Here is a 26541-nt window from a genome sequence, read left to right on the forward strand (position 1 = left end):
CAGAAATGTCAGTGCAGCACTGGATAAATGATGCAAGGGTCTATCAGGAGTCCAGAAATGCATTGACCTTTTATACACACACACACACACACACACACACACACACACACACACTAATTACAAGCAAACAGATCACAGGTGAGGATGGTTACCTTTAATAGCCATTCAAACCCCTTTAAGTAACTTGTGTGTATGTTATCAGGCCAAAATCACCAGGGTATGTAAACTTTTGATCAGGGTCATTTGGGTAGTTTCTGTTGCCATTAGGATTTAAAAAAAAGAGTAAACATAATTGATCGATAATAAATAGCTTTAGCCAAACACTAACCATGAGTGAAAGAACCTTCCGTGGCTGAAGTGATTAAACAACAAACATATCATTACTTACCTGCTCTGTGTAGTGGTTTTGCACAGAGCAGCCCCGATCCCCAACCAGCGCTCCTGTCCCCTCCTTCCTGCCAAGTGCCCCCACAGCAAGCAGCTTGCTATGGGGGGCACAGAAGCAGGTTCGCTCCCGAGCCACTGCTGTGTGTATCCATTCACACATTGAGTGCGGCTCAGCCCCGGCCCTGCTCTCTCCTCATTGGCTCACTGGCAGCGACTGACAGTAGCAGGAGCTATCCTGGATCAAGATGGGGCTCAGGTAAGTATAAGGGGGGCTGGGAGGGGGTTGCTGTGCACAGAAGGTTTTTTTTTTTTTACCTTGAAATAAATATCTTGGGCCTTTACAACCACTTTAAGATACCTGCTGATTGAAGGGCTCTGGAATGCAACAAACACTTTTTGTTTTGACACACTTGGAATGCATTTGGTGGATTTAAACTGAAATTTTGAGGTTTAATATAGCCATTACCCAGAGCAAAAATAACAACCAATAATTAAGGTGCAGTATCCCGCTATAAAAGAGCTGTAAATCTATCCTTCCTTATTCAGATTAGGCACACAAATGGAGGAGGTTTAACCGTACAATGCCAGACAGGAGATGAATTGCTTTTGTTGTCTGAAGTGTTCCGCTTCCATAATGATCATAGATAAATGCAGATTTAAATTACCTTTGATAACTATTCTGCAGCAATGTGCTGACAGGGGTGTAAAATTGTGCTCAGCTGAGAGAAGAAAAGCTCTTCCAGGCCCAATTCAAAGACATTATTTACGGTTCCGTGCACGCACAGACCATACTGGGATAAGCAAAGTCTATTTTACAGATCTTGATCTTACCATAAATAGTGTTTTCAATAGAGAGGATTTAAATATCACTTTTCCCAGGAAAAGTAAAATCTGAAGAAGACTGTACTTTTACTTTCTCCATCAGCTAATCGTCCACAGTTCTCTTTTGTATCACCTGACCCTGCCTTTTAGATTGTAAGCTCCAACGAGCAGGACCCTCTGATTTCTCTTGCATTTAGACTGTACAGTCTGCCTCCATGTTGCACAGCACTGCGCAAACTGTTGGCGCTATAAATATTGTCCAACAGTCTACCATTACAAAATCATGTATACTGTGCCCTACTAAACCCCAGTAGACTGAACTAAATATACTTTTGAAATATATTTAAATGGTTTTACTTTATAAAGGAATGGTCTGTTCGGCCAGTCATGTGATCCGGGCACCTTGCCAGAAAGCACAGCTAGGATATGAAGCCATCTGCAAGACCTAATCCAGCCTGGTATTTGCACAATAAAGAACGGCATCACACCAAGAAGGGCATTCTTATCTGACCCCCCCACCTCTTTCCTAATGCATGCTTCCTGTAAGCAGTCCTGATTGATGCTGTCCCTCCCTCTCCCAGGCTGAGTGCTACTGCGGATTCAGATTTAAGATTCTTATCATTTAAACTACTTCTGTGTTTAATAAATACCTAGCTGGAGTTCAGCTTTTTTGTGTGTGTTGTGATGCAGTAAACGACGTGTGTTTTAATCCATGCAGCATGGACATGCATTTTGTTGAGTTTCCAATGATTTCAAAAGGAAGGAAAATTGAGTGCAAATTCAGCCTAAAACTGGTTTCACACTACTGTGCTGTGTTTGTGAGCTGCAGTACCATTCTTCACCCCAACACACCTTGCCAAAGGCTGTGCATTCTAACATACCACAATGCACAGTAACACACTATTGTTCACTGTGGTGCAATGCATTACAGAAAATAGTGCAGTCGAATGAGCTGCTCCTATGCAACACACATTACCATGTGTTAAATGCACTGCAATGGTGTGAACTCAGCCTTCATGTTTAAGTAGTTCTAGAGCAGTGGTTCTCAACTCCTGTCCTCAGGACCCACTAACAGGACAGGTTTGCAAGATACCTGAAATACATCACAGGTGAGATAATTTGCTGCTCAGTGATTGCAGTATTCTAGTCTGCATCTCCCCAAGGTAATACATAAAACCTGGCCTGTTGGTGGGTCCTGAGGACAGGAGTTGAGAACCACTGTTCTAGAGAATCATAAAACAGTTCTACTCCAATTATAGTTTTACTATATTTAAATGCCTTCAAAACAAAGCAGGTATTTCCAATAAGATTTATTTTTTCCCCTAGTTAAAATCCAATAAGATTACTAGACCCAATCATTACTATTGCATAAGGCTATTTTCGACATGACGGTTCGATCCTCTGCAATTAGATCCCTGGTGAATAGATCCATTTACATTAGGCTGCCCATAGATTGATCAGCAGAGGCCATCCGAATTTTGATCTATGGCCATTCCAATTTAACAGAAGTCGATCTAACAATTCGACTTCTGGCAAACGGGACTGTTAGAAAAGTTGTGTCGATCAGCAGCTTGCAGCTAATCAGCTGCAGCCGCTGATCAATGTATTCTGACAACAGAGGAATCCCACTGTCAGAATACAATGGCACAGCGGGGAAGGCTCCTCTGTCCACCTCACATGTGTGGATGGGGGAATGCATTCAATTTTTTTTTCAGCATCAGCCAGCTTTAAAACCTTATTGATTGGATCCCTTTGCACTGGATCCCTGGTGATTAGATCTCTTTGCAGCTGAGATATTTCATGGTTGACAGTTCTCTCTTTAGCATCACATTTACTTTAGGGCACTGCACAAGGCAAACCACAAGATGTAGTTACATTTCTCAGTAGCAAAGAAGTAGCTGCTTACTTAAAGCATTTGTTAACCCCCCCAAAAAAATAAATAAAGATCCTGTTCCCTTAAAGCGTGTTATACATAATAAAGTGTGTCATTTGGACCCCTCTATCACCTGAAATACATGACTGATCCTGCCTAGCTATGCCCTCCCCTGTGCAAACAGACCACGATAATCGTGGCTGCTGAGCCCTGACCTTGTGGTCTGTTTGCGTGATTCCGTAAGCTGCAGCCTGCTATCTGTCTCCTGTGTCCTTCTCTCCCCCCCCCCCATCTGTCTCTGCTCTACAAGTGCCCGCCTTCCCCCGCTCATGCTGCTCTCATTTCACATATTACATGCTGCCATCCTCTCTGTAGCATTATACTAATTGTCCCTGTATAATGTAAAAAAAAAAAAATAATAATGCAGGATTGTATGAGCGCCGCTCAGCTGATTTTTGGCGGCTCGGAGCTCTGCATCTCCTCTCTCCCCCTCCTCCCCAGCTGACGTCAGCGGGAGGGCTTGTCCCCACCCACTGCAGCTATGAGTCGGAGAGACAAGAGAGAAATCAGCTGAGCGCCGGGAATGGAGCTCATACAGGTACAATCCTGCAGTTTTTTTACAGAACACAGGCACAATTAGTATAATGCTGCAGAGAGGATGGCAGCATGTAACAAAAGTGGGTTAACAACCACTTTAAATAGAATATCCAGAATACAAATCTAAATACAAATATTTAAAAAAAATATTTAAAAATATATCCAGAATACAAATATAATATATAAATAGAACCAGAATACAAATTTGCCTGTTCATTGTCAGAGCATTGCTGGCAAAAGGTAAAGCGAATCGCTTGCTTTTGTTAATCTTGGCTGATTTCGAAGTTGGTTTTTACGATGGTAGGAGGCCTCGGCCTTACCCATGAGGTTCAAGGAGGAAAGAGTTACCATGAATAACTTTGGATTAAAACTCTACCTAACAGTTCTTACTGTGGAAACCTAAGGCCCCTTTCACACGAGGCGGACTCCGTTTCTACAGAGCCCGCCTCCGTCTGCCGGCTCAGCGGGAGATCTGTCCATCTCTGCTGAGCCGGCGGATGACAGGTCCCCCTCTGCTCACTGAGCGGGGAGGGGCTTGTCAGGCGCCGCTGCCGCCTATGGAGGGATCAGATGAAAACGGCATGTCCGTTTTCATCCGATCTCACCCGATCCGCCAGAGACGGACCTGGACATAGAGCCATCCGTCTGCTTTTGGCGGATCGGACGGGGTCGGATGTCAGAGGACATGTCTCCGCTGAAATCTGACGCTCCATAGACTAACATGGAGCGCCCGTTCAGGTCCGCCGTCAAAACTGACAGGCGGACCTGAGCGGTCCGATCGTGTGAAAGGGGCCTTAGAGGGTAAAAAAAAAAATCATTCACTAACAAACATGTGGGTAGCAAATTAAAGAAAGTACTTATCACCTGTTCTGAGCTGTTAGCATTTCTCTTTGGGGATGAGGTCCACTGTACACAACCCTGGTTAATCCATGCTGTGATAGAGCTCCTTCCGTTAATGCCATTGATCCTATACTAGATGGCTGGAAATAGAAAGACAAGAAAAATAACAGGTACAGGTTTGTAAATTTTAATCACAGTAGTGCATTGGAGTAAGAATATAATAATGGTTCTTGAGTAATACACTGAAATTTGACTTTCAACAGGATATGGCCATTTAAAACCTCTATTTCAGTATTAGGAAACATAGGTGGATGAATTATCTAGTGGGTGGCTTCAATCTGGGTCATAGAAGTGCAGAAATAAGTGTACTCCTGTGACCCACAAAAAAAAAAAAAAAAAAAAAAAAAAAAAAAAAGAAGTTTTGTCTATACAGTATTTCTCTTTTAAGAAAGCCCAGAAAAAAAAATGGACTTACACTTGTGTTGCCATAAAACAAGTGTGTGACGCCTGCCTTAAAATTTGCCCTGGAGTAATCTTTCCTACTCTCAGCTTTAATTACCCAACAATGTACTAAGCAGAATATTGCGAAGAACTGGTCAACTACACTGAAGTAATGGATCCAAGTCTTTTTTTTTTTTTTTCGATTTGCTTGTTTTTTGTTTTTGTTTTTTGAATTATTAAAATTGCACAATATCCTTTACCAACAGACACCATTCTGGGCAGCACAAGGACATCATTTTTGGTCCCTGTAGACCTCTAGTCTGCTTTAACACGTGGCTCCAGTGCCCTTATCTATACAGGTTCCAGTCTGGCAGACTGTACAGTGCATAGACTACCCAGCACATGGAGCAGAGAGCAGGACGATCTCAGATTTTACATTTTCATAGTAATAACAATCACACACAGCGATGGAGACTATATAGACACACAGATAGCGTCATCGGTTACAATGATCAAAATGATATCTGAATATGCCCCAACCACCACTATTAAATTACCGTAATATCTATCTAAAACAGATAAATATGTTATTTTCTAAAATATTCAACGTGAAAGCGATCAGATGGAGTCACATAAGAAACCTTGACATAGTGATCAGTATTATGGTATATTTCAGTGAGCACAGTCTACAAGAGCTAGTGGTTTAATGAACGGTTTGGAAAGCTCTTTATTCCCATTTAATTAAACTCTGCTAAAAAGTCCAGTGACCCTATACCATTCTGCCAAAACTGACTGATTTAACAGCAATCTGGGCTAATATACATCATTAGTACACCTGACATGCCCACATAAGCAGCTTATCATTCTCCAGTGACTTTGATCAGAATATAGTCTTCTCGCACAGACACAGCTTTAGTTTAAAAAAAAAAAAAAAAAAAAAAAAAAAAAAAGGATTAAAAAAAAAAAATAAATGTAGACACCAATTACACAGTGTCATTAAAGAAAACGTAGGAGCTTCTATGGCAGAACTCCTGAAATGCTAATTGCTGGACTCCTGATCTAATCCATGCTCTGGGATAAATAAATAAAAGTCAAAGGAGCAGCAGAATAGCCAAGAACAACTAGGGCATATGTGTACAGCTTCCTCCTCTAGTCTGGTTCCGTTTTTGTGAATCATACTAATAGGGAAAGGTCCATTTACTTTTAAATTACATAAAATTAAAAACAAATACAAAAAAAAAAAACCCAACACACTATGGGTTCAGCATTCTGAAAAGATATGGGAAGAGACATCTGTACAGAATTACATGATTACAACACGGTTATTCTGGTCATACATGGCTCAACTTTGGCCGATTTAACAGAAATTTGAGACATGGATGGTCCTGTTGGTGCTATCCACCTCAGCAAACTTCAATCTGAAAATGAGAGGAGCCAGGTGGAAAATTCTCAGCCAAACAGTGGCTGCACCCAATGCAGTCACTGTCTGGGTATTCTGACAGTCGCAGGAGCAGTTGCCGTCAGAGCACAATAGCTGGTAAGAAGGAAGCTTCATCCATCCAAGTGAAAATTTCATGGAGTGAGAGAAACATCAATGTATATGGTTAGCCTTAGCGTTTGAGAAAATATCGTTCTGCTGCTTAATTCATATTAAAAAATGGACAGTAGTCTAACTCAGGCATTTTAAAAACTGGTGTTTGAGTGGCATGCAGCCTTTTAGCAGTCCTTGCAGATATAATTTAATTTGAACAAGGCCCCAGGTCTTCTCCATTAATAAAACTAATAAACCTTACGTAACTTTGCAACTCAGTACTTAAGGAAGTGTTTTAGCACCAATTTCTCTGGAATAAAAAGTCATATATATTGCAAACATGTAAGTGCTATAATTTTTCACCAATACAATGACATGCACTTTATATTAACCCCATTCAATAAAACTGGTGCACCTTTACTATTATTAACCTCCCTGTATGTATGATTATGTCAGATGTTTGCATCTCACAGCGGTACATTGTTTTGCATAGAAATTTGGCATTATATATTGTAGGCCTGTAATTCTTAGGAATAACTCACTTAAATCTGTCCAAACAAGAGTCCAGTAGACATCCCAGGTATGATAACGTTTGAAACACAAAATCATAAATATAATAAAATAACTATAAATAATAATAATAATAATAGTTTCCCTACAAATTACTAACACGCAATTCTGCAAGTGTTCTAATTTACTATGGCTGTTTTCTAGCTGGTCTAAAACCACCAAGGGACACTTTTTGGATATATAGGAGATATATATGATATCTATATATATTTTATAATATGTGTGCATGCAGGGCACTGGACAAAGCACTAGGGACAAAGGGGAGGTGAAATGATTTGATACAGTAATGTAATATGTAAGATATTGTGTTAAGTTTTTAAGTATGTGTTAAGTTTTTTGTACTTCTTGAATTTGCCGCCGGGCTCCGCCCCCATGCGTCGCTATGCTCGCAGGGAACGGAGCCCGGAACACAGAGCATCAGGCGGATGATCCGGCGGAGGACACAGTGGGGGGACATCGCAGGATCCTGGTGACAAGGTAAGTTACCTGTACCAGGATTCTGCAATGCAATCCCAAGTGCGGCTCAGGGTTAGCGCTAATGGTACGGTAATTTAACCCCGAGCCACACTCAGGAATACTGCCAAGTGGGGTTAAAGCAAAAACCTAAAGCAGAACTTTACTCAAAAAGTCAAATACCACTCATTCTCTACCTACCCACTGCCTGTAATGGAGTTGTAGGTTTGTTGGGTGGAGGGGAGGGTAGTACCAGTTTGTCAGTACCCGCTTCCACTTTCTCAACCCTCACCTAGGCAAGCAGGATATTTCTCATCTTATCCCTCCCTCACCCTGCAGCCTCCTGGGCTCACATAGCCTAGGAGGCTGCAGAACCAGTCTTTCCTGTGCCTTGCAATTTTGCGCAAAGATTCCAGCATACTATTTCCAATGCATGCGTTTCTGAAGAAATGGCAGTGTGTGAGTGGATGCTGCAGCAACCAACGGCTGGAACCGAAAATAGTCAGAGTGATAAAATGTCACCAGCACACCATGGATCTCCAGAATGGTTCCAAAGCTTTATTCACGATCACATTATTACAGCAGAAGCACGTTTCACTGCACGTTGGGCACTGATGAGGTGGCACTGATGGACACTGAAAGGCAGCACTGATTGGCACCACTGGGGGGCACAGGTGGGCCTGCACTGATAATGCACTGGTTTATCAGTGCAGACCCCTGTCAGGAGAGTCGCTTATCGGCTCTCCTCTGCTGTCAGCGCGAGTAGAGGAATGCCAAGAACGGGCACTTCCTATTTACACTGTGATCAGCTGTGATTGGACACAACTGATCAAGTGGTAAAGAGCCTGTCCAGTCAGAACAATTGAGCCCCTGCCTGGTTGTCATTCTGCTATAGGCTGGACGGGAAGCTGTTAAATCAGCTAAATCAATTCCAGGTCCCATAGTTCAACTTATTTGGAATGCAGCCCAAGTAGAAAGGCCTGTCCCCTGCCAGCATGGTGCAGATTGGGACACTTGCTGTCTCAATTATAAACACTGAGGCAGCTATATTTGCTTATTCAATATATAAATAGGCTCTACTTCCTGTTTAACAGTGCTGCACAGTGGTTGTGCCATACTGCTCCTCTACCAGTGCAAACCTAGCTGTCAACAAAAGGCTCTATGCGGAGGGAGGCTGAGATTTTTCATCAAAGGTGGTATTATTCAGGGAGCCTATATAATTGCACTGGAATTACAGGCAGCCACTAGAAGAAAAATGTACAAATCATTACAAATTATATATTATAGATGGTACAGATTGAAGGATATTGCTGCTCGGCATAAAGGCGGACAAGGATAATGGAGAACACCCCAAGCACAGTCCTGAAGACCTTTTAGAGCTTGACCAAGGATTGAATCCTTCAACAGCACACCTAAAACCAAGTCACGCACTTTAGATGGAGCTGTTCTTTTTTTACTGTATTGGGGTATATAAAATGTAACCTTTATTGTGTTAAAGTATCTCTGACTAATGCCACCCACAAGAGACGATGTGTGAAATATACAGTATAAGCCAGCTGTACAAGGAGAATATGGACAGATGGATAAAACAACTGAAAATCACCGTCAGAAGCTCATTCCAGGAGAACACAAGCAGAGTTTTTACTTACCTCATGAAATACAGATGGCTTTGACAAGGATGGAATAGTAAAAGACAAGATCTTGCTGTGTCCCTGATCATCCATAATTTCCTGAAAGAAGAAAATAAAACAGGTTCATCTATAGAAACAAACAAACATTCTCATAAGCCATTACAATGGGACGTTAATATTACAAAAAAAAAAAAAGCTTTTAAAACTAAACACCCAGCAAACATGAAATTATTTCAGCCAATTATGTATTTTGTAAAAATGATAAATTCATATTATATAAATACATGTCCTGATATGAACTTCTAATACTTAGCACAGCAGAACGCGGACTGAGATAGGTAGGGACAGTACCAAGAGCCAATTAGTGCTATCCACAGGGATATCAACCATCGGGCTGAGGCTCGGTTTACACTGCTGCGACTTGGGACCCGACTTGTGACACCCCAAGTCGCATGACATGTGAAATCCTATGTTAGTCAATGAGAGTTGTCCTAATTAGCACTACTGAAATTGCTCCGACTTTAGAAAAGGTTCCTGTACTACTTCAAGGAGACTTCTATCCGACTTGTGCCCATAGACTTTCATGGAAGTCTCCTCCAAGTTGGATCCTCATCTATGTTTTTGTGATTGGGATCCTACATTACAGGAAGATTACACGGGCATTCCCGAAGGATGCTTCTAAAGTTGCAGCAAAGTAGTCTGCAAGTCGCCCCACAAGTCGCAGTAGAGAGCAGAGAGATAAACTTATCAATGAGCTGCTTCTCCTCATTGATAAGGAAGGTTTACCACAAAACTGCTTTTGTTGTGTATTTAAACTTTGCGATTAGCCGTTCAGAATTGAACACAGGTAGACTCTTAATATAAAGCAAAAAGGTGCAGCTCTACACAAACACATATTACTTAAAAACCATAGTCAACACAAACCGTGTAAAGTGAAAACAAATCAAGCCATAGATTAATCGATTTTCTTTCCTTCCACCACGGGTGAAAGAAAAAGTAAATTGCTTGACTCCCCCATCAACAGCGTCAGTACTATTGTATTCTGCTGGTGGGGGGAGACTTCCTGGCTGGCAGAATACAATGATTGCATCTAGAGCCGCCATCTGTAATCGCATGTAGAAAAACCAGACAGGCTTGGTTGAACAAGTCGATCGATGGATCGACTTGGGTACAATCAGCCTGCCCATACATGAATTGAAATTCAAACTAGTACCCGCTGAACCAGCCAAATTTCGATCCATGTATGGCCGAGTTTAAGACCCAAAACGCATGATAAGAAGGATCAGAAGAAAATTTTTGGACGACGAGCAATCAGACGATTATCTGGTCGTTAGTATAGTGCTTTCGACAGCCGATTCTGACTTTTGGGGTGACAAAACTGAAGGTGCAGGCTAGAAAAATTTTATTGTAAGCGAACACAATGTCCAATTTTTGTTTAAGGTGTACAGTAATCGTACAGAAATAATCAAATAGAAAAAAAATGCACATGCCCAGAAGCATAGAACAACCCTACACTTCCTCTTCTACTAGGCTAGTATGTAGCTACATTTGCCTACGTTTCCCTTTGTCGGATGAGAATTTTTGTACAAGTCACTACCATTCTGACTACATTACGATTTGTACTTTTGTGGAAAAATCGAACGATCAGTCATCTGATTTTCTCTTCGTGTGTACTAGGTTTTAGTGTTAGTCATCATACATATAATGCAAGTCCCTTTAAAATATATAAAAATAAGTTGGATGTTATTTGCAAAGAAGGTTGGATACTGTATTGCCGCGTACACAGGAGCGTATTTCTCGCTTGATGGCTTTTCCGATGGGATTCCGCTCAAGTTTGCCTTGCATACACACGGTCACGCAAAAGTTTGCTGAAATTACGACTGTCAAGAACACGGTGACGTACAACACTACGACAAGACAAGAAAATGAAGTTCAATGCTTCAGAGCATGCGTCCAATTGTTTCCGAGCATGCATAGGGATTTTGTGTGTCGGAATTGCACAGAGGTTCGCATTTTTGGATAGGAACTTTTCCTGACCGAAAAACGGAGAGCATGCTCTCGGTCTTTTGCTGATTGGAATTCCCCCAGCAAAAGACCGATGGAGCATACACAGAGTCGCATTTTCCGACGAAAAACTCTCTTCGGTCTTTTGCGGGCCGAAATTCCGATCGTGTGTACGCGGCATTAGTGTCACATTAGGGAGATTTCCTTTCACTTCATGTTCCATAGCCAAAAAAGTGAAAAGAAATCCCTCCAAAGTCAGGGAATCTCTATTGTCACCAGAACTAGTATATCCATTGGAAGATTATAGCTCTCTTCCTGTTCTGGGGACAACCCAAAGGGTGAATCTCCTTAACAGAGGCACAGACAGCAATAAAAACCTAAACACATCCTCTAATCAAATTCCATTTAAAAATTTGAAATTCACAATTCGAAATTACATCTTAGGAACATTTAGTAGAAACCTATAGGTCAAACCTGGTCTGTTCTTTCTATTGTGTTGCCAGTGCAGTAACTATTCTAAAATTTAAAAAAAGGTATAATAAGAATTTTAAAAATGTAACCGTTTAAATAAAGCCTCACTCCATTCTGTCTTCAAACATTACAGCGCCCAAGAAAAAGCTTTAAGGAAAAAAAAAAACAACAAAAAAAAAAAAAACACCCTAAGTGGGTTGGTACACTGCAATATATTACATTTGTGTTCTTGGGTTGAGATGTGCTTTGCTTGACTTTGGTGACCGACCTAGCAGGCACATGTCAGTATAGAAAAGACAGAAGGAGAATAAGAGCAATGCACACACTACTGGCAGCCCTTATCTTGGGGACAAGCCCTACTGCTCAGAACAGGTCTTCTAACTGATGTGCCTCCTCACACCCCCATAGCTGTTGGGTATTGGGCATCTGCTAAGTTCCAGAGGGTTGCAGTCAGATCGGCCATCTGTCAACTTATGTTTACAGGCTACTAACACACACACACACACACACACACACACACACACACACACACACACACAAACACAGAGTGGCAAGAAAAAGTATGCAAACATCTTGGCATTAACTGGTTTTCAGAGAGCTCCTTTTTGAGAGACATGGTTCACATCAGCTGATGCTCCTTATGAACAGCAATCTTAAAATGTTGAGTTTCTGTTATCAAAGTATCTCTAAACCACACCTCCAAACACATTTCATTATTTGGACTCCAGGTGTGCAACTTACGGACTCTAATTCGCTTTTGTTGAAGTAATTAGTCTATGGCAGGGATATGCAATTAGCGGACCTCCAGCTGTTGCAGAACTACAAGTCCCATGAGGCATAGCAAGACTCTGACAGCCACAAGCATGACACCCAGAGGCAGAGGCATGATGGGACTTGTAGTTTTGCTGGAGGTCCGCTAATTGCATATCCCTGGTCTATGGGATCATTTACTTTTTCCTCCAGCACTGTGAATGTTTAATGGCTGTGTTAAAAAAAAAAAAAAAAAAAAAACACGATAAAATTAGAACTGCTTGTGTGTTACCAGCTTAATCACATCCTGTTTGTCTATTGTTGTGTCTTATATGAGAATTAGATCACATTTTATGGCAAATTACTGCAGAAAACCAGTTAATTCCAAGGGTTTCACATACAATTTATTAGGGTTGTCCCGATACCGATACTAGTATCGGTACCGATACCGAGCATTTGCCCAAGTACTTGTACTCGGGCAAATGCTCCCGATGATACCTAGAGGACAGCTGTGATCCGCGAGTGGGGGAGTTACAAGATTCTCCCCCAGCGGCTTTCACCAGCTTTAGTGACATACAGCGGTGATCGGTCACAGCTGACTGTCACTGCATCCTCCTCCGTGCCCCCTCCGTTCCTCTGTGCCTCTCCGCTGTCCCCTGCATTCCTCTCTCCTTATCTGTCCCCCTCCGTTCTCCCCCTCCGTTCTCCCCCTACTTTCCTCTCTCCTTATCTGTCCCCTCCGTTCCTCTCTCCTTATCTGTCCGCTCCGTTCTCCCCCTCAGTTCCTCCGTCCCCCTCCTCCTTCCTTTGTGTATGGATAGAGTCAGCTGACTCTGTCCATTCACATAACTGATACATTGTAATCTCCTGTGATTACGATGTGTCAGTTTATGAATGGAGAGAAGCCGCTGTCTTCTCTCCATTCATTGTCAGTGCAGCTGAGGCTGCAGAGAAAGGGACTGGGGAATCTCTATCCTCTGTCTCTTTCTCTGTCTCAAGGGGGAGATATCAGAGGTCTGTTAAGACCCCTGATATCTCACCAAAGCCCCCCAAAAGGGCTGATTAAAAAAAAAAAAAAAAAAAAAAAAAACTGTCATGTGACATTAAAAAAAAAAAAAAGTATCGGTACTTGTACTCGGTCCTAAAAAAGTGGTATCGGGACAACCCTACAATAGATATATATATATATATATATATATATATATATATATATACACACACACACACACACACACACACACACACACACACATACATACATACAATCATAGGGACCCTGTGCTAAATGGAGTATTGCTGGTTTACACCAGATTTTGGAGAGAAAGGCACACAGATTGCACAGCTGTGTGTTGGGCTATTTAGTTGTGACCTGACTATGGCTCAGAGCCCCACCCGACAGACAGGAAGTCTGTGCATGGGAGACATGTGGACTCCCATTCCTGTGCAGGAGTCAGAGACTGCATGGGTGCAGGCAGAGCATGCATGTCTGCAGGAGGCAGATGTACTTTGTGACAGAACAGCAAGGCGCTGATCAGGAGTAAGCTAGGAGAGAGCTTAACTCAAGGAAACCCTTTTGTTCTAAGGAACAGACCTAAGGCCTAGGCTACAGTACACACAGTATCTCAAAAAAGCAAGTACACCCCTAAGTGAAAATGTCCAAATTGGGCCCAAAGTGTCAATATTGTGTGGCCACCATTATTTTCCAGCACTGCCTTAACCCTCTTGGGCATGGAGTTCAGAGCTTCACAGGTTGCCACTGGAGTCCCCTTCCACTCCTCCATGACGACATCACGGAGCTGGTGGATGTTAACCACTTGCCGACCGGGCCATAGCCGAAAGACGGCTGCAGCGCGGTCGGCTAGTTCTGGGTGGACGTCCGTGGGACGTCCTCCCAGAATACTGCTCTCGCGCGCCCCCTGGGGCGCGCACCCGAGAACTTCCATGACCGATCGCGGCCGTTTACCATGTGATCGCTCCGTCAAATGACGGAGCGATCACATGTCAACAGACTGGCGTCATGTCATGACGCCGGTTCCTCCCGCCCCTCTCTGTACCGATCGGTACAGTGCGAGGGGAGAGGGGGAGGGATCGGATGGCAGCACTACACATGCAGCCCACAGCGGTGCTCAGTGACAAATACAGTCACATCCATCCGCAATACTCTGCAGAATACCCTGCAATACTCTGCATTATACCCCGCAATACTCTGCATTATACCCCGCAATACTCTGCATTATACCCGGCAATACTCTGCATTATACCCGGCAATACTCTGCATTATACCCGGCAATACTCTGCATTATACCCGGCAATACTCTGCATTATACCCGGCAATACTCTGCAATATGCCCGGCAATACTCTGCAATATGCCCGGCAATACTCTGCAATATGCCCGGCAATACTCTGCAATATGCCCGGCAATACTCTGCAATATGCCCGGCAATACTCTGCAATATGCCCGGCAATACTCTGCAATATGCCCGGCAATACTCTGCAATATGCCCGGCAATACTCTGCAATATGCCCGGCAATACTCTGCAATATGCCCGGCAATATACCCTGCACTACTCCGCAATACTCCGCAATACTCCGCAATTTTTAACCAGTTCCCGCCCACAGTCATATGACGTCCTTGACTTTGAGCGGGGATATCTGAATGATGCCTGCAGCTACAGGCATCATTCAGATATCAGCTTTTTCAGCCGGCGATTTCCTATACCATAAGAATGATCATAGCGGCTGTTCCACTGCTTGATCGTTCTTATGGGAGGCGAGAGGGGACGCCCCCCCTTTCCCGCCACCCTCCGATGCTTCTACCGACTCACCGCTATGATCGAAGCCAAGATCGTTTTTTTTTTTTTTTATTTCAGGCTTCCCAGCCTAGAGGTGAGATGTGGGGTCTTATTGACCCCATATCTCACTGTAAAGAGGACCTGTCATGCCATATTCCTATTACAAGGATGTTTACATTTCTTGTAATAGAAATAAAAGTGATCAAAAATTTTTTTGGGGGGGGGGGGGGGGGGGAAGTGTCAAACTAAAATAAATAAAGTAAAATAAACAATAAAAAAAAAAAAAAAAAATTTTAAAAAGCGCCCATGTCCGTGTGCTCGCATGCAGAAGCGAACACATACGTAAGTCCCGCTGACATATGAAAACGGTGTTCAAACCACACATGTGAGGTATCACTGCAAACGTTGGAGCGAGAGCAATAATTTTGGCCCTAGATCTCCTCTGTAACTCAAAACATGTAACCAGTAAAAAAGTTTAAAGCGTCACCTATGGAGATTTTTAAGTAGCGACGTTTGGCACCATTCCACGAGAGTGTGCAATTTTGAAGGGTGACATGTTAGGTATCTATTTACTCGGCGTAACTTCATCTTTCACATTATGCAAAAACATTGGGCTAACTTTACTGTTTTATTTTTTTTTAAAGCACAAAACTGTTTTTTTTCCCCCAAAAAACGCATTCGAAATATTGCTGCGCAAATACCGTGCGAGATAAAAAGTTGCAACAACCGCCATTGTATTTTCTAGGGTCTTTGCTAAAAATATAAATTATATGGAGGTGCTCCGTGCATGTTGGGCCTCTGTATGTGGCCACGCTGTGTAAAAGTCTCACACATGTGGTATCACCATACTCGGGAGTAATAGCAGAATGTGTTTTGGGGTACAATTTGTTGTATGCATATGCTGTGTGTGAGAAATAACCTTCTAATATGACAATTTTGTGAAAAAAAAAAAAAGAAAAAAAAAAAAATCTTGATTTTGCAAAGAATTGTGGGAAAAGATGACAATTTCAAAAAAAACTCGCCATGCATCTTTCTAAATACCTTGGAATGTCTTCTTTCCAAATAGGGGTCATTTGGGGGGTATTTGTACTTTTCTGGCATGTTAGGGTCTCAAGAAATTAGATAGGCCGTCAGTACTTCAGGTGTGATCAATTTTCAGATATTCGCACCATAGCATTTGGACTCTAACATTCACAAAGACCAAATAATATACACCAAGTTGTACTTATTTTTACCAAAGATATGTAGCAGTATAAATTTTGGCCAAAATTTACGAAGAAAAAATTACTAATTTGCAAAATTTTATAACAGAAACAAAGAAAAATTCATTTTTTTACCAAATTTTCAGTCTTTTTTCTTTTATAGCGCAAAAAATAAAAAACCCAACGGTGATTAAATACCACCAAAAGAAAGCTCTATTTGTGTGAAAAAAAGGACAAAAATTTCATATGGGTACTGTATTGTATGACTGAGTAATTGTCATTCAAAGTGTGAGAGCACCGAAAGCTGAAAATTGGTCTGGTTAGGAAGGGGGTTTTATGCCCAGTGGTCAAGTGGTTAAAGACCTTGTGCTCCTCCACCTTCCTTTGAGGAAGAAATATTTAAGAAATGGGTAGACCCATGTGAATCCAGCTCATTTAATTCGTTTTATTGATTAACACACAAGGGTTCACATACATGTAATTTTCGCTTCCCTTTATTTATACAATTTTAACATAGCACTGGGCCACACCAGATCCCTTATAAAATTATTGTGTTGCCCCTATGTCACGGGATGAAATACTTGTTTCCGGTTCTCTATTGAACTGGAATGCAAGCCATCCATATTGAAACTATCCTCACTTGTTGTTTTACTGTAAGCTTCTCGCTAACCATCAGTGGCACGCAAGCGGTAGATCCACATGATTAATTCCGCGTTCGCGCTGTGACGTTACAGCGTCACATCGCGTGATGAGCTAAGATCCTTGACTTTCAGGCTAACCAACAGTGGAACGCAAGCGGAGTGATCTACATGGTTATGTCCGCTCCCGCGTTGTGACGCCACGGCGTCACATCGCGAGATGAGCTAAGGTCTCGCGGTTACACGGTGGTTGAGACGAATCAATGTTGACAATCCATATATATGAACAAACATTCTACTTTCAGTGTCAGATTACTTACAACCTTTTTATTGTAATACGTTAATGGCTTCCAACATTCGATACACGGGGAACATTTGACCTTTGTTTTAAAGGGTGGAACGCACTATACACCCACTAAAACGAGGTCTGAAACGCACGCGGGTCCGCCATTTTGGACAACCCGGAAGTGCAGATTTTTGAATTGAACGGGCTGGAGTCACATCAGGATGAACACAGTTCCTATATTAAGGAGTCGGGCTGCAGTGGAGGGTACCCCAGGACGAAGTCTACTCAGACGAAACGCGTCAGAAGGACTCCACTGCCGCCCCTTTTATGTACAAGCGCTTTTTTATCATCTACTTCATGTAAGTGTATTTCTTTGATTTTTAATAAACACGGTATCTACGGTATCACACTATGTAGTCCCTTTTGTACCCTTTATGAACCTTTTGCGGAGTGATCCATTATTATGTTTGGAGAAGATACGCCTTCAGAAAAGCCCCCCTCAATATCATCAGGCTGCCAAGGTCTTCTCACTATTGCCAGGGAGCAATAAAAGCTGGTTTGACCCTCACAGTATACGCTGTTTTGGGTTCAAACCCTCCGGTAAGCCCCCATCTGCACCATCTGAGTGCACTGCACGTTTGGGAAGACACTGTGGTGTGATATTCAAAGTTGGTCCATATATGCATCATTCAATATAGCGATGTGGGACTTTCTCGAGTGATTGCACTCCATCATCTCTAAAGACTTTTATGTTGCATGTCGGTGAAGGTGCTCCTTACTTCACTTTTGGGTAGTGACCCATTTAGTTTCAATTCACTGACTGTCTATTTTAATCACCTTTGCTTTTATTTTATTTTAGTTTGAGTCTTTTAAATGTAAAACATTTATATGTGTATATTACATATAGGATATAGGCCTCTCAAACCTATTAGCTTCAAGGTGCCTTGTCTTAGCGCTACACTTTTTTCTGTTTATTATCAAATTCCTTTGAGGATGCCCCACAGATGCTCAATAGGGTTTAGTCTGAAGTCATGCTTGGCCAGTCCATCACTTTTACCCTTCGCTTCTTTAGCAAGACAGTGGTCGTCTTGGAGGTGTGTTTTGGGTCATTATGTTGGAATACTGCCTTGCGGCCCAGTCTCCAAAGGGAGGGGATCATGCTCCGCTGCAGTATGTCACAGTACATGTTGGCATTTATGGTTCCCTCAATGAACTGTAGCTCCCCAGTGCCGACAGCACTCATGCAGCCCCAGACCATGACACTCCCACCACCATGCTTGACTGTAGGCAAGACACACTTGTCTTTGTACTCCTCACCTGGTTGTAGCCACACACGCTTGACACCATCTGAACCAAATAGGTTCATCTTGGTCTCAGCAGACCACAGGTTCAGTAATCCATGTCCTTAGTCTGATTGTCTTCAGCAAACTGTTTGTGGGCTTTCTTGTGCATAATTTTTACAAGAGGCTTCCTTATGGGATGACAGCCATGCAGACCAGTTTGATGCAGTGTGCAGCGTATGGTCTGAGCACTGACAGGCCGACTCCACACTTCAACCTCTGCAGCAATGCTGGCAGCACTCATACGTCTATTTCCCAAAGACAACCTCTGGATATGACGCTGAGCATGTGCACTCAACTTCTTTGGTCAACCATGGCAAAGCCTGTTCTGAGTGGAACCTGTCCTGTTAAACCACTCTATGGTCTTGGCCACCATGCTGCAGCTCAGTTTCAGGGTCTTGGCAATCTACTTATAGCCTAGGCCAGTGATGGTGAACCTTGGCACCCCAGATGTTTTGGAACTACGTTTCCCATAATGCTCAACTACACTGCAGAGTACATGAGCATCATGGAAAATGTAGTTCCAAAACATCGGGGGCGCCAAGGTTCGCCATCACTGGCCTAGGCCATCTTTCTGTAGCGCAACAATTTTTTTTTTTGTCAGATCCTCAAAGTTCTTTGCCATGAGGTGCCATGTTGAATTTTGTGACCAGTATGAAAAAGCGATGACACCAAATTTAACACACCTGCTCCCCATTCACACCTGAGACCTTGTAACACTAACGAGTCACATGACACTGGAGAGGGAAAATGGCTAATTGGCCCAATTTGGACATTTTCACTAAGGGGTGTACTCACTTTTGTTGCCAGCGGTTTAGACATTAATGGCTGTGTTGAGTTAGTGTAATTTCTTCAGTGTTGTCACTTGAAAAGATATAATAAAATATTTACAAAAATGTGGAGGGGTGTACTCACGTGTGTGATATCTATCTATACACACACAATATATATATATATATATAAAAAAATATATAATAATAAATTTTATATATATATATATATATATATATATATATATATATATATATATATATATATATATATATATATATATATATATATATATATATATATTTTTTTTTTTTTTTAATTAAGAAGCACGGCTTAGAACAACCAAGGCATTAGTAAATTGTATCCATTGGTCTTCGCACGCCATCAGCAACCTATTTCTATGACAAACTTCATTCCACCAACACAAAATATTCAACTGTGTAGGCAGACAATGAAGCCCTGCAGGGGGATCCCCAATCATCATTACAGCATACCATACTACACTATTCCTATACCTTCCCCCACAGGACACACCTCCTAATACATGATCCAACAATGGCATCAATAATTATGTTCATTACAGCTTCAAAGCACTAACCAGAATGCCTCGTTCAGTCGTTGTGGTGTAATAAGAGAGGCCTTATATGGAATCATGAAACTCACACACCCTTCATTAAACCAACACATTACGATGTAGATTGTGTGTCATGGATTTACATCAAGTAAATGGCAACCATAATTCTCTATAATGTACCAGAAAACTGAACTATTTTCCATGTATTAGAGCGCGTTTGTACACATCAGATTTTGCCCAAGGGAAAGTCTGTAATACTTGAATAATGAAAATGAAAAAATGAAACCAGAAATATTTTAAGGCTCTCTAGCTTCAGTTTTTAAGCTGCCTCAAAGCAGGAGCTGCAGATTTCTAATACTTGCTGTCGTACCTAGGATGGTGAGCAGCCAACACAACCTGAATTTTAAATTTTATTTGCGTGTCTGTTGTGTGCGACATTGGCAGTGGCAGCAAAGGCAGAGCGTAGACCCAGCCTTGTCTAGCAACACACCAGCTGACCACCAACGAGGGGCATGCACCACCAGTGAGAGGGGCTCGCACACCACCAACCACCAGCAAGGGGGGGTGGGCACACACACTGCCAACCACCAGCGAGAGGGGTGCACGCACCGCCGATCACCAGCGAGAAGAGCGCACACACTGCCAACCACCAGCGAGAGGGGGGCACACACACCACCACCAGCGAGAGGGGGGCACACACACCACCACCAGCGAGAGGGGGGCACACACACCACCACCAGCGAGAGGGGGGCACACACACTACCACCAGCGAGAGGGGGGCACACACACCACCACCATCGAGAGGGGGGCACACACACCGCCAACCACCAGCTAGAGGGGTGCACGCACCGCCGATCACCAGCGAGAAGGGCGCACACACTGCCAACCACCAGCGAGAGGGGGGCACACACACCCACCCACCACCAGGAAGAGGGGGGGGGGGCACACACCATCACCGAGAGGGGAGCACACACCACCAACCACCAGCGAGAGGGGGGCACATACCACCACCAACCACCAGCGAGAAGGGGGCACACACCACCAACCACCAGCAAGAGGGGCACACACCACCAACCACCAGCGAGGGGCAACAAATTGCTGATCAGTGTAAGTAAATGTAAAGCCCATTCTGTAAAGAGAACAGTGTGTATTTACCAGGTCATCTGCCTGTATTCCGGATGTCACTTTCAACCACTGCCAAAGACTTTTCTGCTTTGAAAAAGTTCCCATCTACACTTGGTGGTTGCGCCTGTTAATCCAACTGTGTACTGTATTGAGATAAGACCTGGCAGGAGGAACCACAGAATGCAGAATAGAACCAGGCGCTGGATGCAGAAAATTCTTCAGGTAGTAAAAGCAAAGATCAGCAGTAGGTAATTTTTACAAAACCAACCGTATTTGTTTGTATTTGGTTTGCAATTCTTTCCTGGGATAGTATGGTGGTGCACTAGAAAGACTGCCATCAAAGCTCAGTCCAGAAGTCATGAAGTAAGCGGCAGGACCAAAAGATATGAAGCAGGCAGACAACCTCTTCTCCGCATCTCCATTACACTTTGGAACATTGGGGGAACATCTTATGGATCCGTGTGGGTGTATAATCCCAACTTGTCAACAGCTTGAAGCCCGATTCCTGATATATGGAGCATATGGACGTTTTACAAGTGCAAAGGAGGATCCTCTCAACCTTCTTGCCAGAAAGAAATGTCAAGGTCTTGTTCCCATTTGGAAATATAGGGCATCTTGAAATCTCGGTAGGCGTGTGAGATCATATGATGCAGCGGTAAACGCTCAGAACAAAACGTCAAATGTACAAATATTTAGGACCATAGCTAGTAACACAATTTTTTAAATAAACAGATATTTATAATATTAAGATAATCCCATGTAAAAAAAAAAAAATTCTTAGCAGGACATTAACAGTCATCTTACTACACAGTTGAGAAAAGATGGATTTTAAGCTTCGGTAATGTAATCAGACATGTACAAAAGAAATAGTACAGGTCCCTGGATGACCAAGCCGGGTGTGTGTTTTTAACTTAATGTGTTCCAGGACAGCTAATGTCTGCTGATTACGGGAGTACGTATGCTTACGGAAGCTGCTAGCAGCTTTGTTTGGATTACTTGCACTGTCACTGTATGTCTGATTACCTTTTTTAGTTTGTTGTGTGTAATGTGCAGCTGTGTGTTTAAAACTACAAAAAAACTTTAATAAAAAAAGATGATCTGATTTAAAAAGCAAAATATGTGTTCCAGGACAAGCTGCTGGAAGAAACATACAGCTGGGAGCTGAGAAAATAATCTGATGGATAAGTAAAGGTCTGGCTTGCTTTTTTGCATATGTAAAGCAGCTCTTGATTTTTATTTTTTTGCCACAATCACATGGTTGCTTCAAATACAATATGGACTTAAAGCAGAAATCTGGGCAGACAGAAAAAAAAAAAATCAACCGATAAATCACATATACCGGAGCTGTTTTACTTGCTAAAAGGTTTGTATTTCTGTCTATACCAGTGGTTCTCAACCTGGGGGTCAAATGATGATTTGCCAGGGGTCACCGAATCCTGGGCTGTTCCTGAAGCCCGCACTGCTCTCCCAGCCTTTTAGCGGCCACCTAGCTGGGCTGTTCCTGGAGCCCGTGGCCACCCACTCAGCCTCTTTGCAGCTGCCCATTCAGTTCATGGCATGGGTGGGGGCAGAGACTAGAGGTCAGATGACTGGTGAGGAATGTGAAGTGGGAAGGGCTGGAGGAGACCCTATCTCCTGATTTTGGCAAAGGTGTCACTGCTACGAGATGCCACAAAGTCGGAGACACAGTAAAGCCAGAGACAGAGAGTAACACTACCTGTGATTATAGTTGCCATTAAAAGTCCCCACTACAGTTCTCACATCAGATGACCTTGATCAAGAGCACCCAAGTTGGATGAGCAGAACTCCCCCCCAGCATTGGCACTCATCCCATCCCCCCCACCTCCCCACCAAGGAGTAAGAGAAGGAATAAAAATAGAGAATACATGGAAGGAGGGAGAAGAAAAGAAAAGAGGGGAGGAACAAGGAAAAAGGGAGAGAAAGAATAAGAGAAAGAACAAGAAAGATGGCTAGAGAGATGGATGGGGGAAAAAAACCCAATAAATTAGTATAGAGAGAGATAAAATGGAAAGAAAGGAGAACAAAGAGAAAGAGTGGTACGTCCTAAAAAGTATCATAAGGGGTTTTAATACTGTATGAGTGGAAGGGATTCAGGGAGCGCTAAATGTCTGTGGGTTACGGGCGCAAATTACTTGTCTTGCCTTGGATGCTGACAACCCACGCTACAAAGATAATTTTACTGTTGGGGGTCCCCACAACGCTGGTCTATACAGTCCTGAGATTTTCACAGCTCTGCTAAACAGGAAAGTCCTCTTTGCCAGGGAAGAACTGCTTTTTTTCCTGCTGCAGTTAAAGTGGACCTTCAGTCTTTTTTTAATCTTCCATCTGTTAAATCTTCTGCCCTTGTTGTTTTATCTTTGGATAGTAAAACATTTTTTTTTTTTTTGGTTGGAGGTAAGCTTCAGAATGGCAAAGATGTTTTTATTACAAATTATGTGAGCAGACTGCAGTTCCTCTTTAAAGTGTTACTAAACCCCGGACCCTGCATTCATTATATCTGGTCTCCCACAGTACACAGAACATGGAAATGCAATTATTTTAATATATATAAACTGCTAAATACCTTTTCTCATCAGCAGCATATAGCAACCTCGTGACTTCTAGCAATGTCCAGCCAAGCACTGGTTAAAGCTTATAAGAAGAGTTTCCTGAATGCCCTATGAGACTGTAAGACCCCTGACCCTCTGTCTGGACAGTGTTGATTGGCCCTGTGCTGATCACATGCACCCTCCCAATAAAAAAAAAAAAAAAAATCCACAAGCAATACACACCAAACTGAGTATGTGCAGCCTGACTTCTTAGGCTCTGCCTTGTCAGGAAATTATCAGGGGTCAGTGGAATGAGGGGAGGATCAGAGAAGGCAGGACCAAACAGCCTTTTTACACAATGCAGAAGATTAAGCTCTTAGGTTCCACTGTGAGTATAACAAGCATTTTTTTACTGCATATACAGACTGATTTTAAATTTGTGGGTTTAGTAACACTTTAATACTTTACAGGTCTTGTCCCTCCAGCAGTCTGTGACTGGATAGTGAAAGGAGAAGCAGCAGACTGCATAGGTCATCTCTGTGTAATGCAGCTTTCTTGATTAGCATGCCCCTGGTTAGTACTTGAACACTGCAGTACAGCAGACTGCTGTTTTTCTCTCTCCCAGTCCAAGCTCTGCTATGCAAGGGATTGCAAGAGGCCACGAGCAAGGTACCCACACTTGCAATGCCGGCGCCCCGGGCAGGCGGAGGAGAGAACAAAGGCTTCGGGCAGCTGCATTGCTGGACCCTGGGACAGGTGAGTGTCAATTTTTGTAGCTGCTGACTTTTAACCACTTGCTTACTGGGCACCTAACCCCCCCTGCCCACACCAATTTTCAGCTTTTAGAGCTGTCACTTTTTGAACGACAATTGCGTGGTCATACAACACTGTAGCCAAATTAAATTTGTATCTTTTTCCCCACAAATAAAGCTTTCTTTTGCTGGTATTTGATCACCTCTGGGTTTTTTATTTTTTGTTAAAAAAATAAAAAAAAAAAAAAAAATGAACGAATTTAAAAAAAAACAAAAATTAAAATTAAACAAAACCGTTTTGCATTTTGTTAATAAATTTTGCAAACAAGTAATTTTTCTCCTTCATTGATGTACGCTGATGAGGCTGCACTGATGGGCACCGATAGGCTGCACTGATGGCCACTGATAAAGGCGGCATTGATAGGCGGCACTGATCGGCTCTGGTAGATGACACCGATAGGCAGCACTGCTAGGTGGCACTGATGAAGCACTGATTAGCACCACTGGAGGGCATTGATGGGTTGATAGGTGGCACTCGTGGGCGTTGATAGGTAGCACTGATTTCTGACACACATGCACTGGTGGGCACTGATTTGTGGCATTGAGGGCACTGGCAGGTGGTACTGGTGGGCATAGATGAGGCGGCTTCGCCTTTCTCTTTGGAACTGATGTCCCTTGCACAAAAGTCGGTGATCGGCTCGTGAGCAGAAAAAAAAGCCAAAAAATGATTACCAATCTTCTGTTTAAATCAGATCAGCTGTCATTGACTGACAGCTGATCATGTGGTAATTGACTCGGTGATAACAGCGGGGAGCGTGCAAAGAGGAGGATGTCTATTGACGACCTCCCGGCAAAGTAGATCCGCGCTGTAGCCGTCATTGGGCTATAGCGCAGATCTGAAGGGATTAATAAACATGTAAACTTTACAAGCAGTTATAGCATAACTTTTTATTTTTCCTTTTTGATAAAAGGTTTCATATAAATTAAAATAAAGGCTGACCATTGTAAGCGGTTTTGTCTCAACCCTGTCACTTTTGCTGGACAGCTTGGTCTAGTAAGGAAAGTGAAAAAATAACAGACCTACTGGCTGGATCAACAGGTGAAAATATAAGAAAGAAAAGAAAATGAATACAGTCATCACATCTAAGAATTGATACGCTGCAACATAATACATTTTTTATTTTGGGTTAAATACTGCAAAATCAACAGTAAGGCATTGCAGAAGTTATGTTTCAGTACACCCTCTCTCTATCCTAGGTTATTCATTTTACATCAGTCTTCAACTGGGTCTTAACCTCCCCAGGAGGCAACACTGCTGAGTGCACATCCAATGCTTGTGTGTGGACTTCCATCTGGAAGACTGCAACGGATCAGCAGCCCCTTACAAACAGGAAATACAATGGAGCTGGCAGACTGTGCCGTTCAGTTGACAAAACCCGTCAATGCAGCACAAAGAAAAAAAAAACATGGTGTTAGATAAGATAAACCACGGCTTACAAATAAACAGTAAGTGTGGTATCTACAACACTGGATACTGGACTGACTGGTTCTAGGAGGATACTTTACCTCCTGGGCTAAAAGCAGAACTCCGACAGCAGTACACAAGCTTGTGCTACAGGTTTGGTCTACTCTTAGTCATACACAACGGTTTTGCAAGACAAAGTCTAAAAACAGAAGATCTTATGACGCTAATGAGTATATAGCTCCCAACAAACCTCATGGCATTAATTAGAACCATGGGCACCTTGTGTGTACCACATCCAGATTGCTTTACATCTAAGGCTCAGCCTCTATAAGAGACAAGTCTCCAGCAGAATGCAATAATGTCACCCCTAGGCAGAAGAGACAGAATAAATGTCCTCTAAGGGAGGACATGAGTACTGTCACATTTACTTAAGTAAACGACATATAATCAAGCCCGTGCATCGGCTGCCTTTCTGCTGCTCTCATTTTTCCTTTAACTGCTTCACAGGATTTCAACATGGCATTTAGATTTTGTGTTATTTCCTTCTAAAATGATTATATGATATAACAGTACTATCAGCAATGAGCTTGTTATCAGAGGGGAAAAAAAGTCACAAAAGATTTTAGGGCCAGTTCACACCACATGCAGTCCAGTGTGTTTTGTTTTCTGCATTAAA

The 26541-nt window shown here is 42.6% G+C and overlaps 1 protein-coding gene across 5 annotated transcripts in view; it reads right to left on the reverse strand.

Annotated features, from left to right (window-relative positions):
* Nucleotides 1-26541, reverse strand: part of HYCC1 (hyccin PI4KA lipid kinase complex subunit 1) — a 162778-nt gene that overhangs the window by 63045 nt on the left and 73192 nt on the right. For all 5 annotated transcript variants that reach the window (XM_073630088.1, XM_073630084.1, XM_073630087.1 and 2 more), the window contains 2 exons: nucleotides 9164-9244; nucleotides 4544-4659 (listed from right to left, as the gene is read on the reverse strand). In XM_073630088.1, the coding sequence (XP_073486189.1) occupies nucleotides 4544-4659; nucleotides 9164-9244 (197 nt within the window). The remainder of the gene's footprint in view (nucleotides 1-4543; nucleotides 4660-9163; nucleotides 9245-26541) is intronic.

This window comes from Aquarana catesbeiana, linkage group LG05, assembly GCF_042186555.1.
Source record: "Aquarana catesbeiana isolate 2022-GZ linkage group LG05, ASM4218655v1, whole genome shotgun sequence".
NCBI lineage: Eukaryota > Metazoa > Chordata > Amphibia > Anura > Ranidae > Aquarana > Aquarana catesbeiana.